The sequence below is a fragment of the Epinephelus fuscoguttatus genome, linkage group LG10 (assembly GCF_011397635.1).
Source record: "Epinephelus fuscoguttatus linkage group LG10, E.fuscoguttatus.final_Chr_v1".
NCBI lineage: Eukaryota > Metazoa > Chordata > Actinopteri > Perciformes > Serranidae > Epinephelus > Epinephelus fuscoguttatus.
The window spans coordinates 25068016-25091401 of record NC_064761.1 but is presented as its reverse complement, the minus strand read 5'-3'; the positions used below and the strand labels follow the sequence as shown (position 1 = coordinate 25091401).

General features: G+C 40.0%; 3 protein-coding genes across 4 annotated transcripts; 1 reads left to right on the top strand and 2 right to left on the bottom strand.

Moving 5' to 3' along the window:
- The first annotated feature begins 338 nt into the window (after positions 1–338).
- On the top strand, positions 339–6363 carry uox (urate oxidase). The gene is made up of 8 exons (XM_049588510.1): positions 339–458; positions 1143–1355; positions 2842–2958; positions 4292–4370; positions 4867–5050; positions 5166–5289; positions 5549–5632; positions 5706–6363. Exons 1-8 carry the CDS (start codon positions 438–440, stop codon positions 5778–5780), a joined length of 897 nt encoding a protein of 298 aa, XP_049444467.1. The 5' UTR covers positions 339–437; the 3' UTR covers positions 5781–6363.
- Positions 6364–6453: 90 nt separating this feature from the next.
- On the bottom strand, positions 6454–9675 carry samd13 (sterile alpha motif domain containing 13). Its single transcript, XM_049588511.1, has 5 exons — positions 9489–9675; positions 8990–9102; positions 7240–7282; positions 7030–7141; positions 6454–6941 (listed from the first exon to the last, which is right to left on the bottom strand). Exons 2-5 carry the CDS (start codon positions 9015–9017, stop codon positions 6798–6800), a joined length of 327 nt encoding a protein of 108 aa, XP_049444468.1. The 5' UTR covers positions 9018–9102; positions 9489–9675; the 3' UTR covers positions 6454–6797.
- A 152-nt stretch (positions 9676–9827) lies between these two features.
- On the bottom strand, positions 9828–23386 carry prkacba (protein kinase, cAMP-dependent, catalytic, beta a). 2 transcript variants are annotated; one of them, XM_049587332.1, is made up of 10 exons: positions 23054–23386; positions 19466–19527; positions 18961–19089; positions 17278–17376; positions 16979–17061; positions 15246–15372; positions 14867–14962; positions 14173–14295; positions 13878–14042; positions 9828–13282 (listed from the first exon to the last, which is right to left on the bottom strand). In XM_049587332.1, exons 1-10 carry the CDS (start codon positions 23097–23099, stop codon positions 13157–13159), a joined length of 1056 nt encoding a protein of 351 aa, XP_049443289.1. In that variant the 5' UTR covers positions 23100–23386; the 3' UTR covers positions 9828–13156. The 2 variants fall into 2 exon arrangements, with proteins under 2 accessions (XP_049443289.1, XP_049443288.1); XM_049587331.1 differs by lacking the exon at positions 23054–23386 and adding an exon at positions 21206–22441.

Below are 23386 nucleotides of genomic sequence, written 5' to 3'. Positions count from 1 at the left end.
AACCCTTTTTAAGACAGTCGTGTCTTCAGTGTGTGTTCATGTCTTTTCAGGGTGTCACACTTATTCAGTCTCAAAATGTAACCGGACTGAGTGGAACTCATTTAAGAGTTCAGTAATAAAAACGCAGACAGGTCACAACACGATAAAAAGATCTGTGTTTATTTAGGCTATTAATGAATCCATGCACTTTGGCGTTCTCTTTGTGTGATCATATATGTGCACATTATAAAACAAGACAAATGAGGACTTGTGTGTGTACATTACAATGTCTGAAAGCGTAACTGGTTAAACAGGTTCACCTGACATGACTTCCAATCAGCAAAGTGCAAAGGTAGCACCACCCCCTCTACAAAATCCTCCTTCATCAGTTGGGACAACTTCTGCTGGAGGAAGTGAAGACAGAAAGACAGACAGCGGGTAAAGGAAAGGAAGACACCATGGCAGACGCTTCAAATCAGGTAACCATTCATTATGTCAACACAATAATAATAATAATAAATAAAAATCAGGACAAGATTTTGTTTTAGCATTCGAGGTTACATTAAATGATTCAGCACTGGAGTTTATCTCATTTTGGGGTGAACGACCACAGGGCCAGCCAGGGTCTGCTGAACAAACCAGGGATCATGTCTCATCGGAATAATTAACCATGTCTAAATCATAAAGTTAAACCCTGATGCTTCATCTGGAGAAACCTAAAAAATTAATTTATCCCTATTCCCATTATTTTTTGTGTGAAGACATGCAAGTTTTACTAATAAATTACAGGAATGCATACATGTTAAAATGTGGAAAATAATCAAGCTAAAGCAACCAATCAGGGACCACTGCCACATTAAATGAAATTGCACATGTAACACACTCATAGAAAAATCAACAAACTGTAATATTTAAACATATCAGACTTATTTATTAGAGGTAACAAATGAATCTAAATGATGACAAGTGCTGAGGAAATATCATGGCTTACACACGCAGGTGACACCAACTACAAAGGACCAAATATTAGAAGAAAGAAGAAGAAGAAAATCCAAAATAATCACATTAAGTCAATGCACAGTTTTAAATACCTATGGTACAAAACACCTGTTCACATCATCAGAACTGCAACATGTTGCTAACGTGTTCCTTTGTGGGCGCAGAATGTGGAGTTTGTGCGAACAGGCTACGGCAAGAACACAGTGAAGGTGCTGGTCATCAGGAGACAGGGCAGCCACCACTACATCATCGAGCTGAAAGCGGACGTGGAGCTCACGCTCAAATCACGCAAGGATTATCTAACTGGAGACAACTCTGACATCATCCCCACCGACACCATAAAAAACACCGTCCACGCATTGGCCAAGCTCAAGGGGGTAGGTCAACTCCTCACAACACTTCTATCACTCCACTGATAATGGTGCCTTTGCACAGAAGGTAACACAGTTTGCTCCTTTTGGGAAGATGGATTTAATATTCTAATACTGTGGAAACACTTTCAGGACAATTTACAAAACAATTCCTACTCAAGAATCTTTCAGGTGACAAATTTTTACAAAATGATTTCTATTTGGGGTGCCCACTAGCTAACCTGGTGGAGCAGGTGCCCCATGTACAAAGGCAGTGTCCTTTCTGCAACGGCTGCAGGTTTGGCTCCAACCCACGGCCCTTTGCTGCACGTCATCTCTCCATTTCACACTATATCTGTCCTATCACATAAAGGCAAAAAAAGCCCAGAAACAAATCTAAAAAGAATATTTCCACTAAAGATCAACATGGTCAACACTGAACAACCATCATTATGTAGATTTGCAAGGTTGTGGAGCAAGATCCAAAATCGGCTAAGGCCTCTCACCATTTCAACTTACACCTTTAAACATTATGTTTGGGTTCTGGATGAAAACTGTCCCCAGATAATAAATACAATTATTCTGTTTGGTAAAATATCTATGTTTAAAGCTCCATCAAGAACTAATATGAATCCATATTTGCTGAAAAAATAATTTGTAAAGCCAGTTTCTTTTGGGAAAATAACTGCTACAAATTACTAAGTAGCACAAAACAAAATAAAATGGCCAAAACTTGCTCTAGTGAAGTGGGACTTCATAAAAAAAAGAATGCAATGCAAATGAGGTAGGAATATGGCTGGATTTTTGTCATGATTTTGACATGCTTGTGGATTTAATTGAATAATATAGCATCTCAATAAGCTTTTTAAGTCAACAGTTCCTCTCCTAGTTCTCTGAGAAGTCAAAAAACCCTTAGCAGGGTGCGTTCATTAAGGTCATGCAACAATTAATACCTTACAAAGACAATTTAGGACCAGTACAGTGGATTGGATGCCAGTGTAGGCAGGCTACAACTGGAGTTATAAGGCCAAATGTTCAGGACCTTATCAGAATCACTGTGTTAGTGCTCTGAACAAGCTGGAGCGGAGAGAAGGACATTACTATGTCAAACATTATGTAACTGAGGTGTTATTGAAATTAAATAAAAATTAACTACGGTGGGCCTAAGATTGGCGGATGGGCTTTATTTTTATTTAGAAAAAGAAAGTTTGTTGTCATCCATCTTTAACAATTAGATGCAACTACAGAAGTCTAGATTTTAAAGGGACCCTCCTTTGTTAAACTGTGAGACTCTTACTTTAGTCATTATTTTACCACACTGTACAGACACAAGTGATCTGACGTCTGTCGACCCTCAGCTCAAGCACACACTGTTCAAATAAAATCAAAGGTTAACAACCCTTTTTATCAAATTTGTTTCATGCTGCACTTATTTTATGTTCCTATTCTTCTATGAGACTTTTTCTGATGCTTTCACCTAACAGCCCGTCACTCTGTGTATGCATATGTTCAGGTGAGGAGCATCGAGCAGTTTTCCCTGGATATCTGCCATCACTTCCTGACCTCTTTCAACCATGTGCTGAGGGCCAAAGTTCACATGGAGGAGGCTCCATGGAGAAGGTTGGAGAAGGTAAAACAGGGCTCAGTGCTCAGTCCCAGACACAAGAGTTTGCCTTTTTGATGGCAAACATTTTACTGGTCACACTGGTAAAAACACAAGTGGAACCAATGATACAACTGTCTGCCTCTGCTTTTGAATTACATTGATTCAGGTACTGAAGCTACAGTTGGTAACTTTTATGAGAATAACTTTGTGTCATATTCGCAGTAACTGTCGCTATATCCTGAAAGAAGTACATGAGACTCTTCATACTGCTTCTGAAGGCATTCCCATAGAATCTACTGCAGCGCAACGAAAACAACCAGTCAGAGCTGAGGAGTCTCTAACACAGCTGTCAAGTACTGCTCGTGAACTACGGTCAAACTGTCAAATTAGGCAGCGCTGATCAAATATGGTGCAAGATTCTGGAACTGCATTGTCTATTCATGGCCTTAAATGTTTTCAGAAAAATATTTTAGTGTACTGTTTAGCTGTAGAATGAAAACATTTGGGACCCAGCCGCCATGTAGGAAACTGTTGACCAAAAGTACCAAGCACCGCCCACTGGCCGGACCAACTTTCTCATTTTATAGCTTAACAGTACACTAAAATGTTCAATCATTTTCCGTAACCGCTTATCCTGTTGGGGGTCGCGGGGGGTGGAGCCTATCCTAGCTGACACTGGGCAAGAAGGCAGGTACACCCTTGACAGGTCGCCAGACTATCACAGGGCCAACACACAGAGACAGACAACTATTTCAGCGTACATTCACACCTACGGCCAATTTAGAGTCACCAATTAACCTGCATGTCTTTGGACTGTGGGAGGAAGCTGGAGTGACCGAAGAAAGCCCACCCTGACATGGGGAGAACATGCAAACTCTGCACAGAGGGGCTCCCCCACCCCAGGTTTTCAACCCCCCCACCCTGGGTTAAAACCAGGAACCTTCTTGCTGTGAGGCGACAATGTTAACCACTGCACTAAAACACACTAAAATATGTTTCTGAAACAAAAAGTCATTCACAAAAGTTACCAGCTATGGGTTTAAGTCCCTCCCTTTTTCTAACCTCTGAATGCAGCCAGTATCACTGATGGGTGCGGTTGCTGTCACTAGTGCGCTGACAGGAAATGAAATTCAGCCATTATCATTAATGTTATCAGTAACACTTGTGCTTTTCCTTTTATGACATGTCAAAACATTCATCATGGACGGGCAAATAGATGTAAGACCACTGTTATTTATGTTATCTCATTAAAGGCAATGTGTCTTTTATTCAGCACCATAAATCAAGTGCAGGTCAACTTGTTCAATTATGTGAAATGTCCATCGTCAAATACCTGGTTTGTCTTTTTTGTTCTCAGAATGGGGTAGAGCATGCTCATGCATTCATCTATAGCCCAGAAGCTTGTCGCTTCTGTGATGTTGAGCACAATCTGAATGGTGAGCACGATCAAACACACATTTCTAATAACTCATCTGCTTCTGTAGAAACCATGACTGATATTGAAGTAAGTGTTAAGACAAAGTTTGAGCAGGGCACATTCCTCTGGATGGACTTGTACATCTGTGCAGAGATCTGTTGGTGATTTTCTGAAGCAGCCTCAAGGCTTTCACTTGCTCGGTGGTTATATGAAAAATGATGTGCAGTAATTGGATGCCAAAGTTTCACCTGTTTCCTGATTTTACCCTTAAGGCTTGTTGATTAGATCCTCTGTGGTTTAGAGGAGGGGCAAATGCTATCAACCGATGGATCTAAAACTATTCCTAAGCCCTTGACATTGCTGCATATCACTGATGCTGCTACTGACAGGCTTGTGATGGGCTCAATTTTGTATTTTGTCCCGTGAGGCCTGCTGTCACATGTGATGTATGTCTGTTTTGTGCAACTGTGGAAAATGTTTCTGACTACCGCATACTCACCGACTCTGTGCCCCAGGCATCCCAGTGGTTCACAGTGGGGTGAAGAACATGAAGGTGCTGAAAACCACCAAGTCCGGCTTTGAGGGTTTCCTCCGAGATCGCTTCACCACTCTGCAAGATGCCAAGGACAGGTGTTTCTGCACCTCTGTCTATGCTAGGTGGCGCTACAATACTCAGGATGTCGATTTTGATGCTGCATGGTAATTATCTACATTCAGTAAACATCTCAGAGGATGGACACGTTAAATTAGGAACACAAAATAAGACGGGAATGACTTTCTACATCTAATGATCATCACATCACTGTCCTCACAGGATGCGCGTGAAGGAGACAATTATTGAGAAGTTTGCTGGCCCCTACCATAGTGGAGAGTACTCACCCTCTGTGCAGAAGACCCTTTATGACACACAGGTGCTGGTCCTGGATAGAATTGCTAAGGTAAGTCCTCCTGTTTTTATCAAACCTAAAATCTGTTTTATTCACAGCAAGAAAAAACAGCTGAAATTTACAACATGTGCTGATTACTTTTGCACACACACATTTACATGTCAGCACAGTCACTGCATGGTACGCATGAGAGAATGAATCCTCAAGGACAAGGCACCATTTGTATAACATCCAATAAAACAATCTCAAGTTAAACATGAACAGTTAGCTCATTCAGAGAAGCTCATGCTGTCAGTGTTCTGTCTTTTAGGTGGATGAAATAGAGATGGTCATGCCCAACCAGCACTACTTCACTATAGACATGACCAAAATGGGCCTCACCAACAAAGATGAAGTAAGTTCTGTTACTGCAACTAAACTTCCAAGTTATTTAGTTATTGAATTACTAACAAGTTTTTCCTGCACAGGTTCTTCTTGCCTTGGATAACCCATCAGGTAACATCACAGGGACGGTGCGCAGGAAACAGCAAGCCAAGCTGTGAAGACACCTACACATCCAGGAAATGCTGCTGCTATGATGTGCACACTTATCTTAACAAGCTGCTTAAAAAATGAGAACAAACATTACCTTTTACAAAAGTTTCAATTACAGTTGCAACTCAAGATCTGATTAAAGCTTTTTGACCGTGTAGGGAAATAAAACAACAAAAAATTGATGAATTCATAAACTAGTATTGTTCTTTGGTGAGAAAAGAGCACCATTTATTGCAAATCTTTGATTCAGATATTCAAACTCCAGTGTTATGTTGCACATATACATTGGTCATACACACTTCAATACAGTTGTCTTTGTGACAATGCTGAAAGCACCACAGGTAGGAACATAATAAGAATATATACACATAAATATTTTCATAACAAGAGCCTCGGGGCTTAGATAATGTAGGTGTGCAGGAACAAACAGATTTTCGGTTGGCTCCTTGTGTTTGGGAAAACAAAATGTTTCATTGTTACATGCTAAGGACGATTCATGGACTCAGCTGCACAGTTCATAGCATAAAAACTGATTTCAGGGCAAAACGGGATGCACCAGAAGAATTTTCTGCACATATCAAAGTGTTCAGGTACGACAACACACACAGTTTTCAACTATATACCATCTTATATACAAATACTTTTTTTTTTTTAACCAGCGCGTTAATTTATTTGCACATGCACACACACACACACACACACACACACACACACACACACACACACACACACACACACCATATCTGCACAGTAGCCGCCCAAAATTTCCTTCTTTTAAATAAAACACACACAAAAATAAAATACATATCTCAAGCAGCAGAAATTAGAATGGCTGAAAGGGTAAACAGCTGAGTGGACTTCATGTGCAACCCATTTTTGGGGGTCCACGCTTATAAAAACATACAGCATTCAAATCCTGTTAAGGTGCCGCTGTGGTCAGAGGAGTCTTTGTGAGGTGGCAGCTAACCTGGGGTCTCCTGACACGATGATTGTCGCTGAGGTGAGTGTTGGGACGGCCTGCGGTGCTACGAGGCGTTGCTCTTCAGGTGTTGAGTTTGCAGCGGCTTCACGTGATACTCGTAGATTTTCAGTGCAGGGCCGAGCTTTATCGACAGCCCTGTCAGGACGTCATTACGTGTCATCAGGAGCAGGGACTTGCCATCGATTTCCTGTCAGGTGGAGACAGAAATATTTGACTGACATCCTAGTTTGTTTTCGTCATGACACAGGAATTTTGAGCAAGAAAAGCACACCAACCTGATCCTGGAAAGCCGTGGCCTGCTCCTCAAACCCTGTTGCTTTGAAGTAATTGACGACATCGGCGACCCCCCAGTTGGCAGGGTCCGGCAGCTGACCGTTCTCCACTGGGCTGTGGGGTCACAGTGAATGCACACTTAACTGTAACAGCTGTTTAACACTCTTTCAAATCTTTCAATTAACAGTCTCTTGTCTAATTGGAAATGGTACCTTTTGGTGTCAACAGAGCCATTTGCTTTGTCTTCCATGCCGGCTGCAAAAGGAAATAAATACAATATTAATGATCAAATCAGTCCATTTATTTGTGTTTTCTGGAAGATAGCAACTCGGTAGACTCTGTTTGTTGCGAAAATTGTGAAATGTGGTTCAAAGCTGCAAAAAAAGCTCGTAAAATTTAGAGTTAAATGTCAAACTCCAATTTCCATCATTTTCACAATCACTGTTAATTCTGCAGATGCTTGTTACAGTTGTTTATCTAAGCTATGACACAGTTTGAGAGTAAAATATTCAAATCCAATATTAATTCAAATAAGTCAAGTTTTCAAAAGTTTGTACGTCTTTTTATAAATATATTACACTTGACATATTTAGTATCTTAAACCTTCAGGAGTTGAAACGATTAGGTGATTAATAAATTAGATAATCAATGTAAAATAGTTAAAAGATACTTGATTATTAACTGTTTAATCTAATTATCAAGCCAAGTTTCATCTTCTCAAAATGAGGAACTCCTGCCATTTGTCTGTTTCATATGAGGGCGTAGGTTTGCCTATGAACAGTAGGGACATGTCCCTGTCATATCTGGGAAGACAGAATTGTCCCTACCAATATTTGGTAACATATTTTCTCAAAATATTAAAACTTTTTTCTCAACTTCTCAGAGAACTCAGATATATGGGATATGTTGTGAATGTGCAGAAGGTTCTGCACATTAGCAGAGATACTGCTGAAACACATAGGATTAAATTTCAGTGTTTTATTAGTTGACTAAAATTGGTTATCACTGACATGAGTACTTGCCAATTGCACATTTAAAGAGACAGCTTCTCCAAACCAAAGAAACAAATAAAGACTGAAGTGTAAAACCTGCTTACATATTATCCAGCGGGGATAACAATAAATGAAATAAGCGCATCTACAGGAGAATAAATATTTGAAGGCAATACAAAATGCCTGAGTCTGCATTATATTCCATTATAGCCAATTTACATATTCTAAATCATCACTTACTGCCTGAACTTTTTGTTTTTCTTAGATATATAAGGACATTTACACCATAAATCAGTTCATAAAACTTTACCAGACTACTGGAAAGGAAGTGTTTGATGCTCAAAATTTCCTACAAGAGGACCCTCAGACAACCTACCCATATCTGACCCTACCAATGTTGAAATAAAATCTGCACCCATTGTTTTATATCACTGTAAATAGAGCATCTTTTAGTTTTGGACTGTTGATTTGACAAAACATGCTACCATGGGCATTTTTGAGTATTTTCCAAAGACGAAATAATTGTTGGTTGCCTAAACACAGGCAGAATAACTTGAAGCAACTTAAAACAAATGGTGTCTATATTATACATGAGTGTGAAAATACACACAGTTGCTTGCTACAGCAAAGTGAGTATAATATTCAAATTTAACAACCCTAATACATGTAATTGAACTTTAGCTTTTAATTTTACACACATTTACCTGTAAATCAGACTGGCATTAATTTGTACATTGAGATTAAACAGTGCTTGCTCACAAACATGAGTTTAAGATGAAACTCCCAAAGTGTCTGAAAATGCTAACTTGGTTTATAAGCTTATTGTCAACACGAGCTGTGGTTACTTCGAAACAGAAACCATGCTGTGGTTAGACTGCTGGTGACTAATGAAGCCTGTGCTTTCATTGAGCTCATGCAGTTTTCAGTTTAGGCACTAATTCAGCTTTAATAGGCTAAATGAGTCTCTTACAATCTGTAACGTTGCAGTAATTTTTCATCAGATGTCTTCACTCGGGAGAACTTAGTGAGTTGGCAGCTCAAACACCATCATTGTTTCTCTTTCGCATTCACTGGGTGTCTTCACTGCAATTACATTAAAATAGTACAGTTGTTAAAAACAGTTAAAGGAACATTTACGAGCAAAACACTGCTAAAGACCAACACAAAGCCAACGCTAGTGTTGTATCAGTAACTGACAGCGGGGAGAGATGCAGTGTGTGAAAATGACGACCTAAAACTCACGTTGTTAGCTGGATTAAAAATACCAGAATAACGTTAAAAACAACATGAAATTGCGTTAACTAAAATAAACATAAATAGGAGTTAAAATGAGCAGTCAATACAGCACAATATGGGACTTACGTGACGCTAATTGACGATAGCTAATATTTAATCGCTGTCTCTTCGTATTTCGTATTAAGCTAACAGTGATGTTAGCTGTGCTTGCTAATACAAAATTTAACAGTTACCTTATTTTAGAAGATTCCTGCTTGACAGCAACAGTCCGTCCAAGATACACACGTACTTTGGTTGACAAAAAGTTTTCTTATCACCGAAATATTTTACAAATTAATAAACTGCGATATTCATTTGATAAAATCAAGATTTAATCAAGTGAAGGCAACTAGCCCTTCTTCAACGGTTTAGCTTCCTTCACCCACATGACAGCAGAGGATCATGGGAGGTGAAGTTCTTTACAGTTTCAACGCCAGCGTGCAGTTCAGCAGGATCAACCACCTGCTGAAGCACATCACTGTGACTACTACACACACAGCAGTATTTCTCACCACACTGGACACCAGCAACCATAGTTTTTAATAAAAAGAATTTATTATAGTGACATATCCTTTGTTACATAAAATCTGCTACAGCAAAGTATATTCCCCTTGCAAACACAAGTAAATATGGGTGGGAAAAAACGTGTCAGCCTTCTAAATGATGTGCAAAATATCCCACAAACTAAATACAGACACATTTCAGATTATTGATCCCATACTGGCATGTGTGACTAGCTACGAAGAACTCATAAACTGATTTCCTTCAGTCCGGAGTGTGAAGTGGCTCAGGGAAAAGTGCCATCATTTACATTAAATATGACAAACATTTTCTTTTTCACACACATGGGGGATAAATGACACATAAGAAGAGCTGTGGATTTCCTACACATTTTTATGGGAAAATTTACACACAGGCAGTTTGGATTGAAACATGCTGAATTCCCAGGTGTAGTTTTCAAACTTTGTCCAAATAAAAATGTCGTCGATTCTGCAATTACATTCTGTTCACCCTTCAAACTGGGAAAATTATGTTGGATCCCCTTTAATGAATTTCCTAAGTACAGAAATAAAACATAAAAGGTTAAGAAAAAGAATAAGTTAAATTGAAAGGCTACAATTTTAAATAGACATGAGAGGCATCATTGTGTATTTACTGTGGTAAATATTTTCATTTCTAGAAATGTTTTATTTTCATTAAGGGCAAACAAAAAAAATGGTATAAATAAATAATCCAATATATTCACTGTTTATAACACTTTTGTGAATAAAACAGTTGGAGTCTCCTTATACATACCGAGAACTATGCAAGTTCAAACATTTAAAATGTAACTTCATTAGACATCTCTAATATAAATAAAAATCATGTAAGAAACAGTTGTGCCTTTTGAAATGAAATCAGGGCTAAATAAAATGTCACGTCATGTGCTCAATATATGAAAACAAAAAAAAAAAACAACAAAAGTTTAAATTCAGGCATAGCCAATATCAATATACAGTACATCAGTACCTTAAAAAAGCATTCAGTCACCAAACCTTTTTCACATTTGGTTGTCTAAGATTGTTGAACTTGATTAAATTGCATTGTTCTCATCTACAAACACTTGAGCACCATGTCAAATAATGATCAAAACTTCAGAAGACTTAAGAGGTGTTAAATTGGATGACTGTCAACGATGCCAACGATGCATTATTGTTTCCAACAAGATGCGCAATGTAAAACTTTGATTTCCCCACAGCCTTGAGTGTCCGACCTGCAGAAATGACCTCACACTCTGACCTCCGTGTGGGCGGCAGAGACAAACTTCCCTACAGGCAATCAAAGGATCACAGAAGCAGGAGTAATCAGGTCTTTTCTGACATCTGGAAGTTCAGCAAGTGGACACCTTGGCCTTGGAGGTATTGAACCTTTTACATACAGATTCTAGGATCACATGCTAAATGCACATGTAACCTGTCACACCGGTGAAGAGTTTGCGGAGGCAGGGACTACATTTCAGCAGCAAGGACAGGCAATGTGCCAGAATTCATTGGAAGTGAATGGTGCTCAGTATAGAAAAATCCCTCGTGACACCTATATTCATCTCGAGGGGAGAAAAAAACGTGTTAAATATGCGGAGACAATAACTTAACAGGAGAGATTTACAATGACAAAAATGTTCTTCAAAAGTCAAACTCTTGACCTTATTCCCTTTGAAAATCTGTAACAATCCAAAACATTTTTGTCTGTTAACGTTCTCTAACTGACCTGACTCAGCCTGAGCAATTTTGCGAGGAAGAATGAGCAAATATTGCTCCATCACAGTGTACAAATTGTTTTAAAAAAATGACGCAGAGAGACTACAAGCTATACTTGAGGTAAGTATATGTTTCAACCAAGCGGTGACTGAGATAAATGAATACTTTAAGGTTACGATATTTCAGTTTTCTGTATTATTTCATGGTTAATGGTTTAGTTTTGCGTCTGTGGGATTATGCAGAGGAGCATGTCACTCAGATAAAAACTGCCTATACCTAACGCACCAATGTTTAAAGGTAACAAAACACGACCAAAAAAAAGAAAAAAAAAGATGGGAACACTTTCAGGGCACTATTAGCTTGTTGTGACACTGCTGTACAAACGTAACAAACATGCAAAAGTAAAAATGAAAATAAAACAAATATGGCAGTTACACAATGTCTTCGGAGTGCTCTGCTAAAGCACAGTTTAAAAACAAAAACCGGAAGCAACCCACGACTGGACACAATATGCCCATGTGACCAACACTGCTTTGCATCCACAACAACATACTCTGAAGAAAATCAAACAAAATAACCTTTCAGCTACTGAAAAATGCCGTTTCAATGCACTTCATACTGGACGTACCAAAGATGGATGACCTGTTGTGTGGAGTGACATACTCAAACCCTTTCCCTCCTCGTGAAACAGAGTTGTACCTGAAAAATATATTACCTCATTCCTTCCATTTAAAACCACACCAAGTCTGAGGTGTGACCAGATATGGATAAAACAATGCTACCATTGAGTTAATACAGCACTGACAAGTTTCTGCTCCACGATAACACTTGTCACTGTTGATCCATCTCTTCAAGAACTCAACGCCTGAGTGCTAAAACTCAGGAATGTTGAGAAGTCATCAGTGTTGCTTTTCCTTCACTAAACACCTTTGTCTTTGTTTGAATTTTGGTCATGCTTTAAAAACACAAAGTGTTTGAAAATCCTATGTCTCATATATGTATATCTCTATATGCACAAATACACGGTTCTAGGTCTTAAGGACATCAGAATGATGATTAATGGTTAATGTTAAAGTGTTCATGATTCATGAATAATAAACTGAACCCTAAAACACACCCAGGCATGTAACAGACGACAGATAACTGGCAAAACTCAATGTTAGAAAATCAACAAAATAAGAAATCCCATCTATCTTCCCGAAGCTTAAATCACAATATGTGCAATACCAGCTAATACAATCAATCACTCTTTGTGCCATTTGAAAATGGGCATAATATTAGTTTACAAGTTGCTTTTCAAATAATTCTTTGACTTGAAATAAGAAGGAGGGAGGTTACTCAAAAGTGGCAAACATAGAGAAACAAAAAGAAAAGAAAAAAAAAGATGAGAACGTGGTCTAGTATTTTTGTGTTGCAGCACGAGGGGTGTCTGCATAATGTGCCTGTGTATAGGTTAGTGCTAACTGCACGCAGGATCATGGCAAGAAGGACCTCATTCAGCTGTGTGGAATGAAGGAACGAGGCATTTTGTTTTGGACACGTGACGGCCTCGGTTCCACCTTAACCCTCAGGAGAGTGCAAACATCCAAAAACATGGGAGCCCTGATGGGACTCTCGCCCACCTACTAGAACTCAGCAAACTCTTTTGCACACTTTTCTGTTTGTGAGACACGAATGTCCTCCTCTTCGTAGTCGTCGAAGTTGCTTGTGTCTCCTGGTCCTCTGCACTTTGGCAAGAAGGGAGCTTCAACCTAAGAATGCAGAAGAAAGCGAGGAATTGTTTTCTGCTTATTAATTTGAATATGCCAAACAAGGGCTGGTGTTTATATATGTAAAGTATTTTATAAAATAATGTGAGTCAGTGTTCTTCGAATTGGGCAAATATCTAGAACTCTGGATGCTCTGATCAGTTGGTTGCAGATTGGCATTGGTCGATGTTTTACTAACATCTTAACCACTGGCTCAGGAGGTAGAGCAGGTCATCCACCAATTGGAAGATAGCCGGTTTGATCCCCGACTCCTCCATCTTTGAGCAAGTTAATGGGCCCCAAATTACTATTGATGGCTGTTCCATTGGTGTGTAAGTGTGTTAAAAACTGAGTAGGGGGAGGCCCCTTGTATGGTAGCTTTGGCCACCAGTGTGTGATTGGGCCAATGTGACTCGTAGGGTAAAGTAGTAGCGTAACCGGAAAGGTGCTACACGTGTGCAGTCCATTTACCATTCAAAACTCAGTCATCAGAAAATACAAAAGGCAAATAGTGTTTTCACTGCCCGATCTATCAAGGCTGCTAACAGTGAATGTGTTTGTATCTCAAGACAAGCTTACGAAAAAGGGGCACACCTACCTTTCTCTCGTAGATGGCGATCCAGTCTGTTGTGGAGAACCACTTGTGATTTTTTATGTCATTCACACCGTTCTTCAGGTTGCCAAATCTCTTCGTCAGGTCTACCTGGAGCAGGTTTCTCAGCAGATCCTTCAGGTCGGAGCTAAAGTGAGATGGGAATCGTACCTAGAGGAACGCAAAAAGAGAGGAGCTCTGGATTATCAAGCACGAACAAGAAACACTGCAGAAACGACGCCAAGTTAATGCTTGTGGCTGAAAAGTGAAAGTCACGTTGCATGAGATGATCTCTGCATACCTTGCCAGACACAATCTTTTCATAGATCTGGATAGGCTGATCAGCAAAAAAGGGAGGGTAACCAGCAGCCATTTCATAGATGAGAACTCCGAGTGCCCACCAGTCCACAGCTTTGTTGTAGCCCTAGAAGAGTCAGAAACAGAAACAAAAATCCATCATTGTCCAAAGGTTAGAGTATCGTTTCTTAGCCTATCCCGTAATCATGCAAGACCACCTTGGATTACAACTGGTATACAGTCGGAAAGGCTTGAGACATACGGAGCAGTCAGGTGGCTCTGCACTTGGCTTTTACATTAACATCATATGACTGCTGTTATAATTTTATCCCTTTATAAACAGTCAGCTAGTTTTAGGCCACAAAGTACCTGGACAACTTAGCAAGATCCTATTGTGTTCAATGACTGGCTCAGGTCAAGTCTTTCAGGTCTTAGATCTTTCTGACAAATGAAATGTGCTTGGTTGAACTGAACACAAACTCATTGTTTCTCTTGTCCATATGTTTAGGGTCATTGAAATCGGGGTTACAATTCATTTTCCAAATATCTCCAAATATGTATGTGAAGGCCTGTTGAAGCCATACCTCGAAAGTCATTGTTTCAATTGAACTCTATTATGCTAGAGTTACTATTTTAGTTTTTTTCTATCTGTACTGTAATAGCATGTATGTAGGCTGTATTGGGTACAAAGGGTTAACCTTGCTGAGGATGATCTCTGGAGCCAGGTACTCAGGAGTTCCACACAATGTCCAAGTCCTGCCTTTTACTCTTTTGGCAAAGCCAAAGTCTGTGACCTGAAGAAAGAACAACAGAAGCATGATAAGAAAAGTAACTACGTAAAGGGCAAAGTCAATTCACAGCACCTCAGACCCACTACATCTGTTTGTCAGATTTAAAAAAGAACTCACTTGGGTCAAACCCACTTAATGTGTTCATTTTCACATATTCTTTCTTGGTTTTTTTACAAGCAGCTGATGAGTTTCTGACAACTGATAGTTTCAAGACAGAGCTTGTTGATGGCTGATACTTCTTCATTCAGTTTACTTTTCTGTTATGAACTTCACATAGATTGTTTACCTGGATATACCCATGTTGATCTATGAGCAGGTTTTCAGGCTTCAGGTCTCTGTAGATGAGGTCTAAGGAGTGAAGGTACTCGAAGGTGAGTACTATCTGAGCTGCATAAAATCTTGCATGGTGTTCACTGTAAGAAGGGAGGGTGGACGGTCAGATTTCTGTGCAATATATTAACATAAGTCCCTTCTGAGTGAGGGAGCAAACTCTGTCATTCATTGTACAGCCACCTCAAAATGATATCTGTCTCAAGCTCTTTCATCCGTGACGTTGTCAGACCACAGTGAGCAAAGTTAAAACTGTCCAGCTTTGTTCAGCTGTTAGTGGCTAAAAAAGCGGCAACGATTAATCAATTAGTTGTCAATCAATAAATAAACTGCCAACTTATTTGATAATTGTTAATAAGTTTGAGTAATTTTAAAGAAAATAAATCAGAATTTTTTGATTTCAGCTATTTAATTGTTAATATTTCCTTGTTCCTTTATGATACGTAACTAAATATCTCTGGGTTGTGAATGAAACACAACATTTGAGGACATCACCCTGTGCTGTACAAAACTTTTATCAACATTTTGCCCCATTTTCTGACATTTAACTGAGCAAACAACTAATCGATTCATAAAGAACATAATCAACAGATTAAACGACTACAAAAAATACCCATTAGAGGCAGTCATAGTGGCTGATACAGCACTCAGAATGAAAAATAAAATACTTAAAATAAATAAAACTAGAATTCCTGCCTTGCTGTTGTACTATGCTGCCGCCAACCAGTCAAGCTGCAGTTTACATCCATATCTGTCCAGACTCATATAATGTATGTAGTGAAGACTTTGAGGGGATTTACTAAAAGATATTAAGGGTATTTTTTGGCAGAATGTGGATGCTACACACACATCTTCAACCTGGCAGCACAGAAGGTCTACAATTGTCACAGTTTCAAGATCAACACCCAAGATCATCCATCCATCCATTTTTGTAACCGCTTATCCTCTTGAGGGTCGCGGGGGTGCTGGAGCCTATCCCAGCTGACATCGGGCGAGAGGCAGGGTACACCCTGGACAGGTTGCCAGACTATCACAGGGCTGACACATAGAGACAGACAACCACTCACACTCACATTCACACCTACGGACAATTTAGAGTCACATATTAACCTGCATGTCTTTGGACTGTGGGAGGAAGACGTAGTACCCAGAGAAAACCCAGACTGACATGGGGAGAACATGCAAACTCCAAACAGAAGGGCTCCTTCCTGGGATTGAACCAGGAACCCTTTTGATGTGAGGCGAGGCCACTGTGCCGCCCCACCCAAGATCAGTTTAACAAATTTAGTACCTGACCAAATGTCTCCCCTTCTGTTCCTGAGGTATGGCCTTAAATAATGCCCATTTTTGCAGAATGTTATGGTGTCACAGTGAAGTCCACTTTTGACCTTTTGGATATAAAATGTCATCACTTCATCGTTTTATCCTATGAGACATTTGTGTGAAATTTTATCCTAATCAGCGTATGAATTCTTGAGTTATGGCCAAAAGTGTGCTTTGTCCTTCAGTTCATCCTTGAGTCTAATTGGACGTTCATTCCAACTTGAAAGAAACTCCCTCAAAGCATTCCTGGGATATCGCATTCACAAGAATGCGATGGACAGATGAATCAACTAAAAACATAATGCCTCTGGCCACGGTTGTCCCCAGCGTGGAGGCATAATAAAACCAAAAAAATGTACACTATACCTGAACCTTCCGATACGTCTGAGGTGTGAGAACATCTCTCCACCGGGCACATATTCCATCACCATGTAGAGGTTTGAGTTGTCCTGTTGAGCAAAGCAAGAAACATATAGACAGTAGTTTACATTATCAGGGTGTCTACTCCGTTGAGGTTGTTTTTTTTAGTACAAACATTTAGTTGGCTGGTTATTCCGAGATATTCTGTACTAACTGTAGCACTGTGACAGGCAGGTTTCCTTGGTGAAATATGTAAAAAACAGTCTTAATGTGGTAACCATGGTGTTAGTTGCAAAGGTGGGTACCTTGAAAGCGTACTCCAATCTGACGAGGAAGGGGAAAGAGACGGCCTGTAGTATTCTCTTCTCATTTAGTGTGTGTTCTATCTGCTTCAACTTCACCACCTGCAAAAACAAGGCACAATATAATAACAGAGAGAACATTAAGCATGACATGCTACTGATAATAAGTATGTGTGTGTGTGTTGTAGCACTTCATATCTTCTGTTTGATCAGCTTTTGCCATCAAACAGAAGATTAAGAGTCCCACAGGCTCGACTGAACAGGTTGAGAAGCACATTTGTTCCTCAGTGTGTCGGCCTATTAAATTAGAGTATGGCTTTTTAGGTAGCCTGGGTTGAACAATGTTGTTTTGTATTTTTGTATTCATGTGAGACAGTTGACATCCTGGGATGCAAGACAAATATCAGAATTTTATTCTGAAAATAAAGTGAAATCAAATAATCGAATCAATTCAAATTTCCAAAATTAAATGTGAAACAAAGCCCCAGATACTCAAATGTTTTCATGATTGCTGAGAGCTGTTTCTAACTCAAAAGTTAATGCACACAACAAGTTTTGCACGTTTTAACCCAATTATGACTGATCATTTTCCAAAGCATGACATCTTTTTCACATTTTGGAATTGTGTCTGTCCTCCTCTCCAGTCAGCTGCTGGCCTCCATTCATTACAGTGAGGCATATAAAACAACTTGCACAGACCTAAAACTTAATCCATCACAGTTAACATCATGTTTTTTGTCTCGTGCAAGGCTGAAAGTGCAATTCATTTGAAATGTCTGCCAGTCTGGTGTATTCATGAGTTGGTGGGTAGCATGGAGATACATGGCTGGAAAGTCAGGTGTTCAACAACATTATATCCACAAACCAAGACTAACAATAGCCAAACAGCAAATCATGCAACAGGAGCATCCTAATTTGCTAAATCCTTGCTTTAAAAACTGTCAGATATTAGCTTAATCCACAGTTTCTAATGCATTACCACACAATGATGTAACACCTGGCCATGACGGTTACCATAATGAATCATCTGCTCTATCTCAAACAAGTTGCACGACCCTGCAACTTCATTTGCATACTGTATCTAAAATGGAAAACAATGGCTGCCTGTGAGACAGTGTGTAAATGCATGGTGTAGTCTGGGAAGCGGTCAGCAGCAATGTGAAATGTACATGATTAGTAGTAACGTGGGCTACAAAAAAAATTCAAAGACCCAGAATAATCCTTTCAGAGCTCTGTGATGGACTAATAAAAGTTCAGCAGACAAAGCGTGAAGAAAAAAACACGGGGCCAAGTTAGCAGACATGTGTGATAGTAAGTGAAGTCTTTCAGCAGTGCAGCTGAAACAGAAAGTCAGACAGGTTTACCTCTTAAACCAACTGTGTGAAATTCAAGGGAACAGTGTACTGCTGCAAGAGCAACGCACCCAGGACCCGCTAACCTCCTCCTCCTTCTATGATTCTCACATAAGTATTTAAAGATCGAAACGCTCTGTAAAGCGCCTCTGAGGTTTTCAATGATAACATGCTGGCAGTGCACGAGAGGAAGCGTCCCATTTCCTTCTTCGTGATGCACAGCATTTATGTCGTTACAGCCTTCATCAAGCATGCAGGAGAAGCATTCAGACTACCCTGAATTACGACACTAGCTCTTAAATCTAAACTGTGTGCTTTAAAACTGTTCACTTACTTTTTGTTTGTCCAAGATCTTCATGGCGTAGAACTGGTTTGTTTCTTTATGTTTGACGAGCATAACTCGCCCGAATGAGCCAGTGCCCAGAGTCTTGAACCTATCAAAGTCATCCAGGCCAGTTGTGCTCTGAGAAAACATTATCAGAGGAAGTGAAGATAGCAAACTGATGATTGAAATGCTGCATTTCTGCTTGTAAGTTTAGTGTAATTGGAGCTCTTATAGACGCAGCTGGTGCAACATTTTGTCTGCATGAAGCTGCCACTAAAAACACATAAGCTGGATGGAGATGTTTTCACAATAAATGCCTCTTAAGTGACATGGCACAATTACGCAATCAGCTAGCATTCAAGTAAACAAGATGTGAGCCAGGAAGTGGCTCGGTGCTATCAAACAAAATGTCTATCTATCATTTTGCCTCATGACAAACAGAGGAGTCCAGCAAGTTAAGGGAAATGAAAGTTTGAATTCCACATAGCAGAGTGCTCACAGAGAGACGACTTACCTGTGGTGGACACTCCCATTTTCTTAAAAAATCTTCTTTGGCTTTAGCTAAGAACTCTTTCACTATAAAAAAAAAAAAAAAAAGATTGAACAATTATTTTGGTGCTCATACGAGGTCGGTTAACATGTTGAGGGACATAAAAAACTGGGGCAGTTTAAGGTGGTACGGAAAAATAAACAAAGGCAGTTCACATGTTCGGGGAAACAAATGCATTTTAAGGTCAGGCAAGTGTCAACTACTGGGGATGCAGGACTATACTTTACAAAACAGCAAAAAATACCTCCTTAACAAAACTCAAAACCACATGTCTAAGCAGGAAATTGTAACTGATAAAGTGATGCAAAGAGCTCTTGTGGACTTTACAGTTCTGGCCAATTCAAAGACAAGCTATTCTGCATCTCTTTCAGAAGTAGGTGAGAGTAAAAAGGTGGAAGGCAGTAATAGTGGGCAGAGGAAAGACAAAATGCAGAACACAACTGAGGCTACAGTGCAGGCATTAGAAAGACAGTGTATTGTGAAAGTCACAGCAGACATGAGATGTCCAAAGTCACAGAGTCATGGCAGGTGTCTAATGTTTAGCTGGTATGCAGTTGCTGATTTTAATGCATACCTGGCAATGAAAGACCATGTGGAAGCTATATGCTAACACACTGCGCTAATTAATCTTTATCTCATATGTAGATGTGGAAAAAGACAAGCCTGGTAGGCCTAAACTGCTGAATAAACTTTCTCTCTGTGACTTTGGATGGCTCATGGAAAAATGAGCATACCAAAAGTCTCTACAGTTCACCAAGGGTTTGCAGGAACATTCACCCACATGGATGGAAATGATGGAGAAGAGAAAGAGAGGAAGAAACATTTATGAAGTGCTTAAAACAAGAACATTTGAGATTCAAGTGGTTTAAACGCAACATTAAATGCAACACACGACAAAATGACACAGAAGAGGACAATGTAAGGCATCCCTACTACCTCACTGAAGTTAAACCTGAGTGAAGTCATCTACATTAAAACAATATTATTTTGGTAGGAAGACGTATTTCTTCAACAATCTACGTAGCTTAGCTTGTTGCAATTAATTTCTGTTTATATGGGTTTGATTCTTTACAATGGATAGTCTTCAACATTCATACCTAACTTTCTCTTTCTTTCTTACCAGTACTGAAGGAGGCTTTCCTACACTGAACATAATATTGTTAAACTACAAAACAACAGTGACTGAAAAGACTTTGTGAAAAGCACACACAGAAATATTTCATACTTTGCAAGAAACAGTACACACACACGACAGGACAGAGATATTAAGATGATGCAAGCAACTGAGGCACCACGAATGACCTGCTCTCCAAAGCTACTTATACTGATGCCTCTGGTGGATCAAGAATGTGTGTTTGAAGTTTTAAGAGCTCACAAACTAACAACCGTGTACATGAGAAAATAAACATATGTGCCCCACTCAAAGACCTGTATGACACAGACGACTACACTGCTTTTTTTTATTCATTTATTTTTACTTCATCTACAAATGCAAGCGGGAACTCGCCCTATTTTATTTTTTATTTCTCGAACCTTTAATGAAACAGGAAGTCCCTTTAGATTAAAATCTTTTGTGTGAAGGGAGATCTGGCTGAAACGCACACCATTACAAGGTTACAAAAATTACCAAAAAAGAGAGTCCCGATCAGAGCTGTAGATGGTGGTGGACACTTATAACATGTGAAAGCAACAAACTGCACTTACTGAACTTATCCCACATGATGGTGAACTCAGAGATTTGAGGCACCTCACTCTCCTGTCCTCTCTGCTCTTGGCTACTTTTACGACATCTATGGAAAAGACGGCTGGCGAAGGATTGGTCCTTTCCCTGGGCCATTTTGAGACAAACGTCTTGGTTTGTGAGAAGCAAAGGCTCAGTGGCAGAGTAACCGTTTTTCAGACTGAAGACCAATGAGTGATATGAACTTCCTGTATGCAGCTAAGAGCACTGCAATGCTTGGCTAACCACATGAAGTTGAGCTTCCTGTTTAAGTACTCTGCTGCAGTTCCAGTGGCCAACTGGGTGTCTACTTTTTCTATGAGGTGTAGAAAACACTTGATGGTCTCCAATGCAAATGGTGACGTTGTCTTCACCAAAGTTATACACAGTAAGCAGAGCACACAAAAAGGCCTGCCTCTTAAGGATATGACAAAAACATTGCACAGCTGTGAAGCATTCAGAGTGCTGATAAGAGAACTGTAGGCCTGTACCACCCACTGACTGACTTAGAGAGAAGTTATCGCCACGTTATCATGCTCTCTGGTGGTAAAGTTTAACAATGCAGTTCATCGAGACTTCCCCTATGCTTAAAGTTGCCCTAACGAACTAGGCCTCATGCTGCATAATTTTCTAAAAATGCTTGTTTTTTTTTAGACTTACAACAATTTGGGCTCCTCTGGGTACTGAAATACTTAAAATGCAAAAAGACATTTAATTAACATCAACAATGTATTTCTGTAGATTGCTGTTTCAATCACAATATTACTGTACACAACTCTCACCCCCTCCTTTCAGAAAACTACAGGTGGCTTGAGTAAAAGGCTGTGAGACTGTATGGACTGCTGCCAATCAGGAAGCAGGTCAAGATCAGTGCTCTCCAGACAGACAGTTTAGTGGATTAGCTTGGCCGTTACCTTTACACAGTCTATGGTCACTACTGACAAATGCACAGTAAACACAACCGAGTGCCCCCTGGCTTTCAAGTGACTGATGGAGCTCTTCAGATTGCAAAATTGCTATTCAACAGATGCATCTTGACAAGGATTGAAGCTGTTATAGCATCAACACAACAGGTCGATGCCACTGTAAGAAAGCAGGGATCAAGACACAACATTTTGATTTACAGTTAACTTGTTGACAGCTGACTTGGACACATCAGTGTTAGGAAATACTGCTAGGGCATTGTGCAGCCCTTGTTTGGAAAACACAGCAACAACACTTGTTTATTACCATCATTAGCCTGGTTTAACCACATCAAGCAGCCATCTGGTCAACTTGTCTGTTAGTCGTTATCAGGTACCTGTTGTTGGCAGTGACTAGGCCTTGAGCTGCAGCTTTAGTGGGAACCAGTGTTTGCTGATGTTATCTGGCTCCAGGCAGCTCATATTAGCTCTCTGGATATTAAACACGGTGCCTTGATAACTCTGTCACACATTAGAGCTTGAACAATAAGACAATCTCTCATTTGGTGGGTCAAGGATCTGTCTTTGCATGTATTACTGTGGGAAAGCTCAAACAGGAAATGGTGAGGACCCCACTGTCATCTGCCCAAATGTCATTTACAATAATTAGCTAGCTGCATCATCTGTAGCACTGTTTCCAAGTGAGATAAACGAAGAGAAAGCATAACGAGGGAGCTAACGCACCTTGTAAACTGCTCTATCAAAGATGGTTCTTCTCTGCAACCCATGTTACTGTACAGTCTGCTAACACTGGACAGCAACTGCTAAAGGCTGCTCTCCCCTGACTTTATTATGACAAGCGAGCTCACGCTGTACAATAGCTAACGTTAAACGGCTAACAGGTTAGCTGGGTGGTTTTCAGGTACTCACCGCTTTCTTGCTCATTGCCTTTCTTGGCAGTTGCTGCGTTTCCCATCGTAGGAAGACAGGGCGATGCACAGCTGGCGAGGAGCGATGATGGTGGCGGTTAGCTAACAGGGTCTTCCGTTAGCTAGCTAACAAATTTCAGCTTGTGCTAGCTGGTTGGCTAACAACAACATCAATGTCTTCTCGTTGTGGACAGAACCTCGACGTGCTCTGCAAACCGCCCTGTTGATCTTTATTTACAGTGTCCTTTGTCGTTCAAGTATGCCTCCGCTGGAATGAAAACATGATCCAGACTTTTCACCTCTGCCTGCTGTCGTTTTGTGCTGCGTTCACGTC

Coding starts and splice junctions, on each gene's coding strand:
- samd13 (XM_049588511.1), bottom strand. CDS start 9,017: ATGAAAAATTACTGCAACGTTACAGATT. Junction 7,283..8,989: donor TTACTGCAACGTTACAGATT/GTAAGAGACTCA, acceptor TTCCTTTTGCAG/CCGGCATGGAAGACAAAGCA. Junction 6,942..7,029: donor CCACGGCTTTCCAGGATCAG/GTTGGTGTGCTT, acceptor TCCACCTGACAG/GAAATCGATGGCAAGTCCCT.
- uox (XM_049588510.1), top strand. CDS start 438: ATGGCAGACGCTTCAAATCAG. Junction 2,959..4,291: donor CATGGAGAAGGTTGGAGAAG/GTAAAACAGGGC, acceptor TTTTGTTCTCAG/AATGGGGTAGAGCATGCTCA. Junction 4,371..4,866: donor TGTTGAGCACAATCTGAATG/GTGAGCACGATC, acceptor TCTGTGCCCCAG/GCATCCCAGTGGTTCACAGT.
- prkacba (XM_049587331.1), bottom strand. CDS start 21,338: ATGGCCCAGGGAAAGGACCAATCCTTCGCCAGCCGTCTTTTCCATAGA. Junction 17,377..18,960: donor AGATCTTGGACAAACAAAAA/GTAAGTGAACAG, acceptor TTGTTTTTGCAG/GTGGTGAAGTTGAAGCAGAT. Junction 13,283..13,877: donor TCGCCATCTACGAGAGAAAG/GTAGGTGTGCCC, acceptor CTGCATTCTTAG/GTTGAAGCTCCCTTCTTGCC.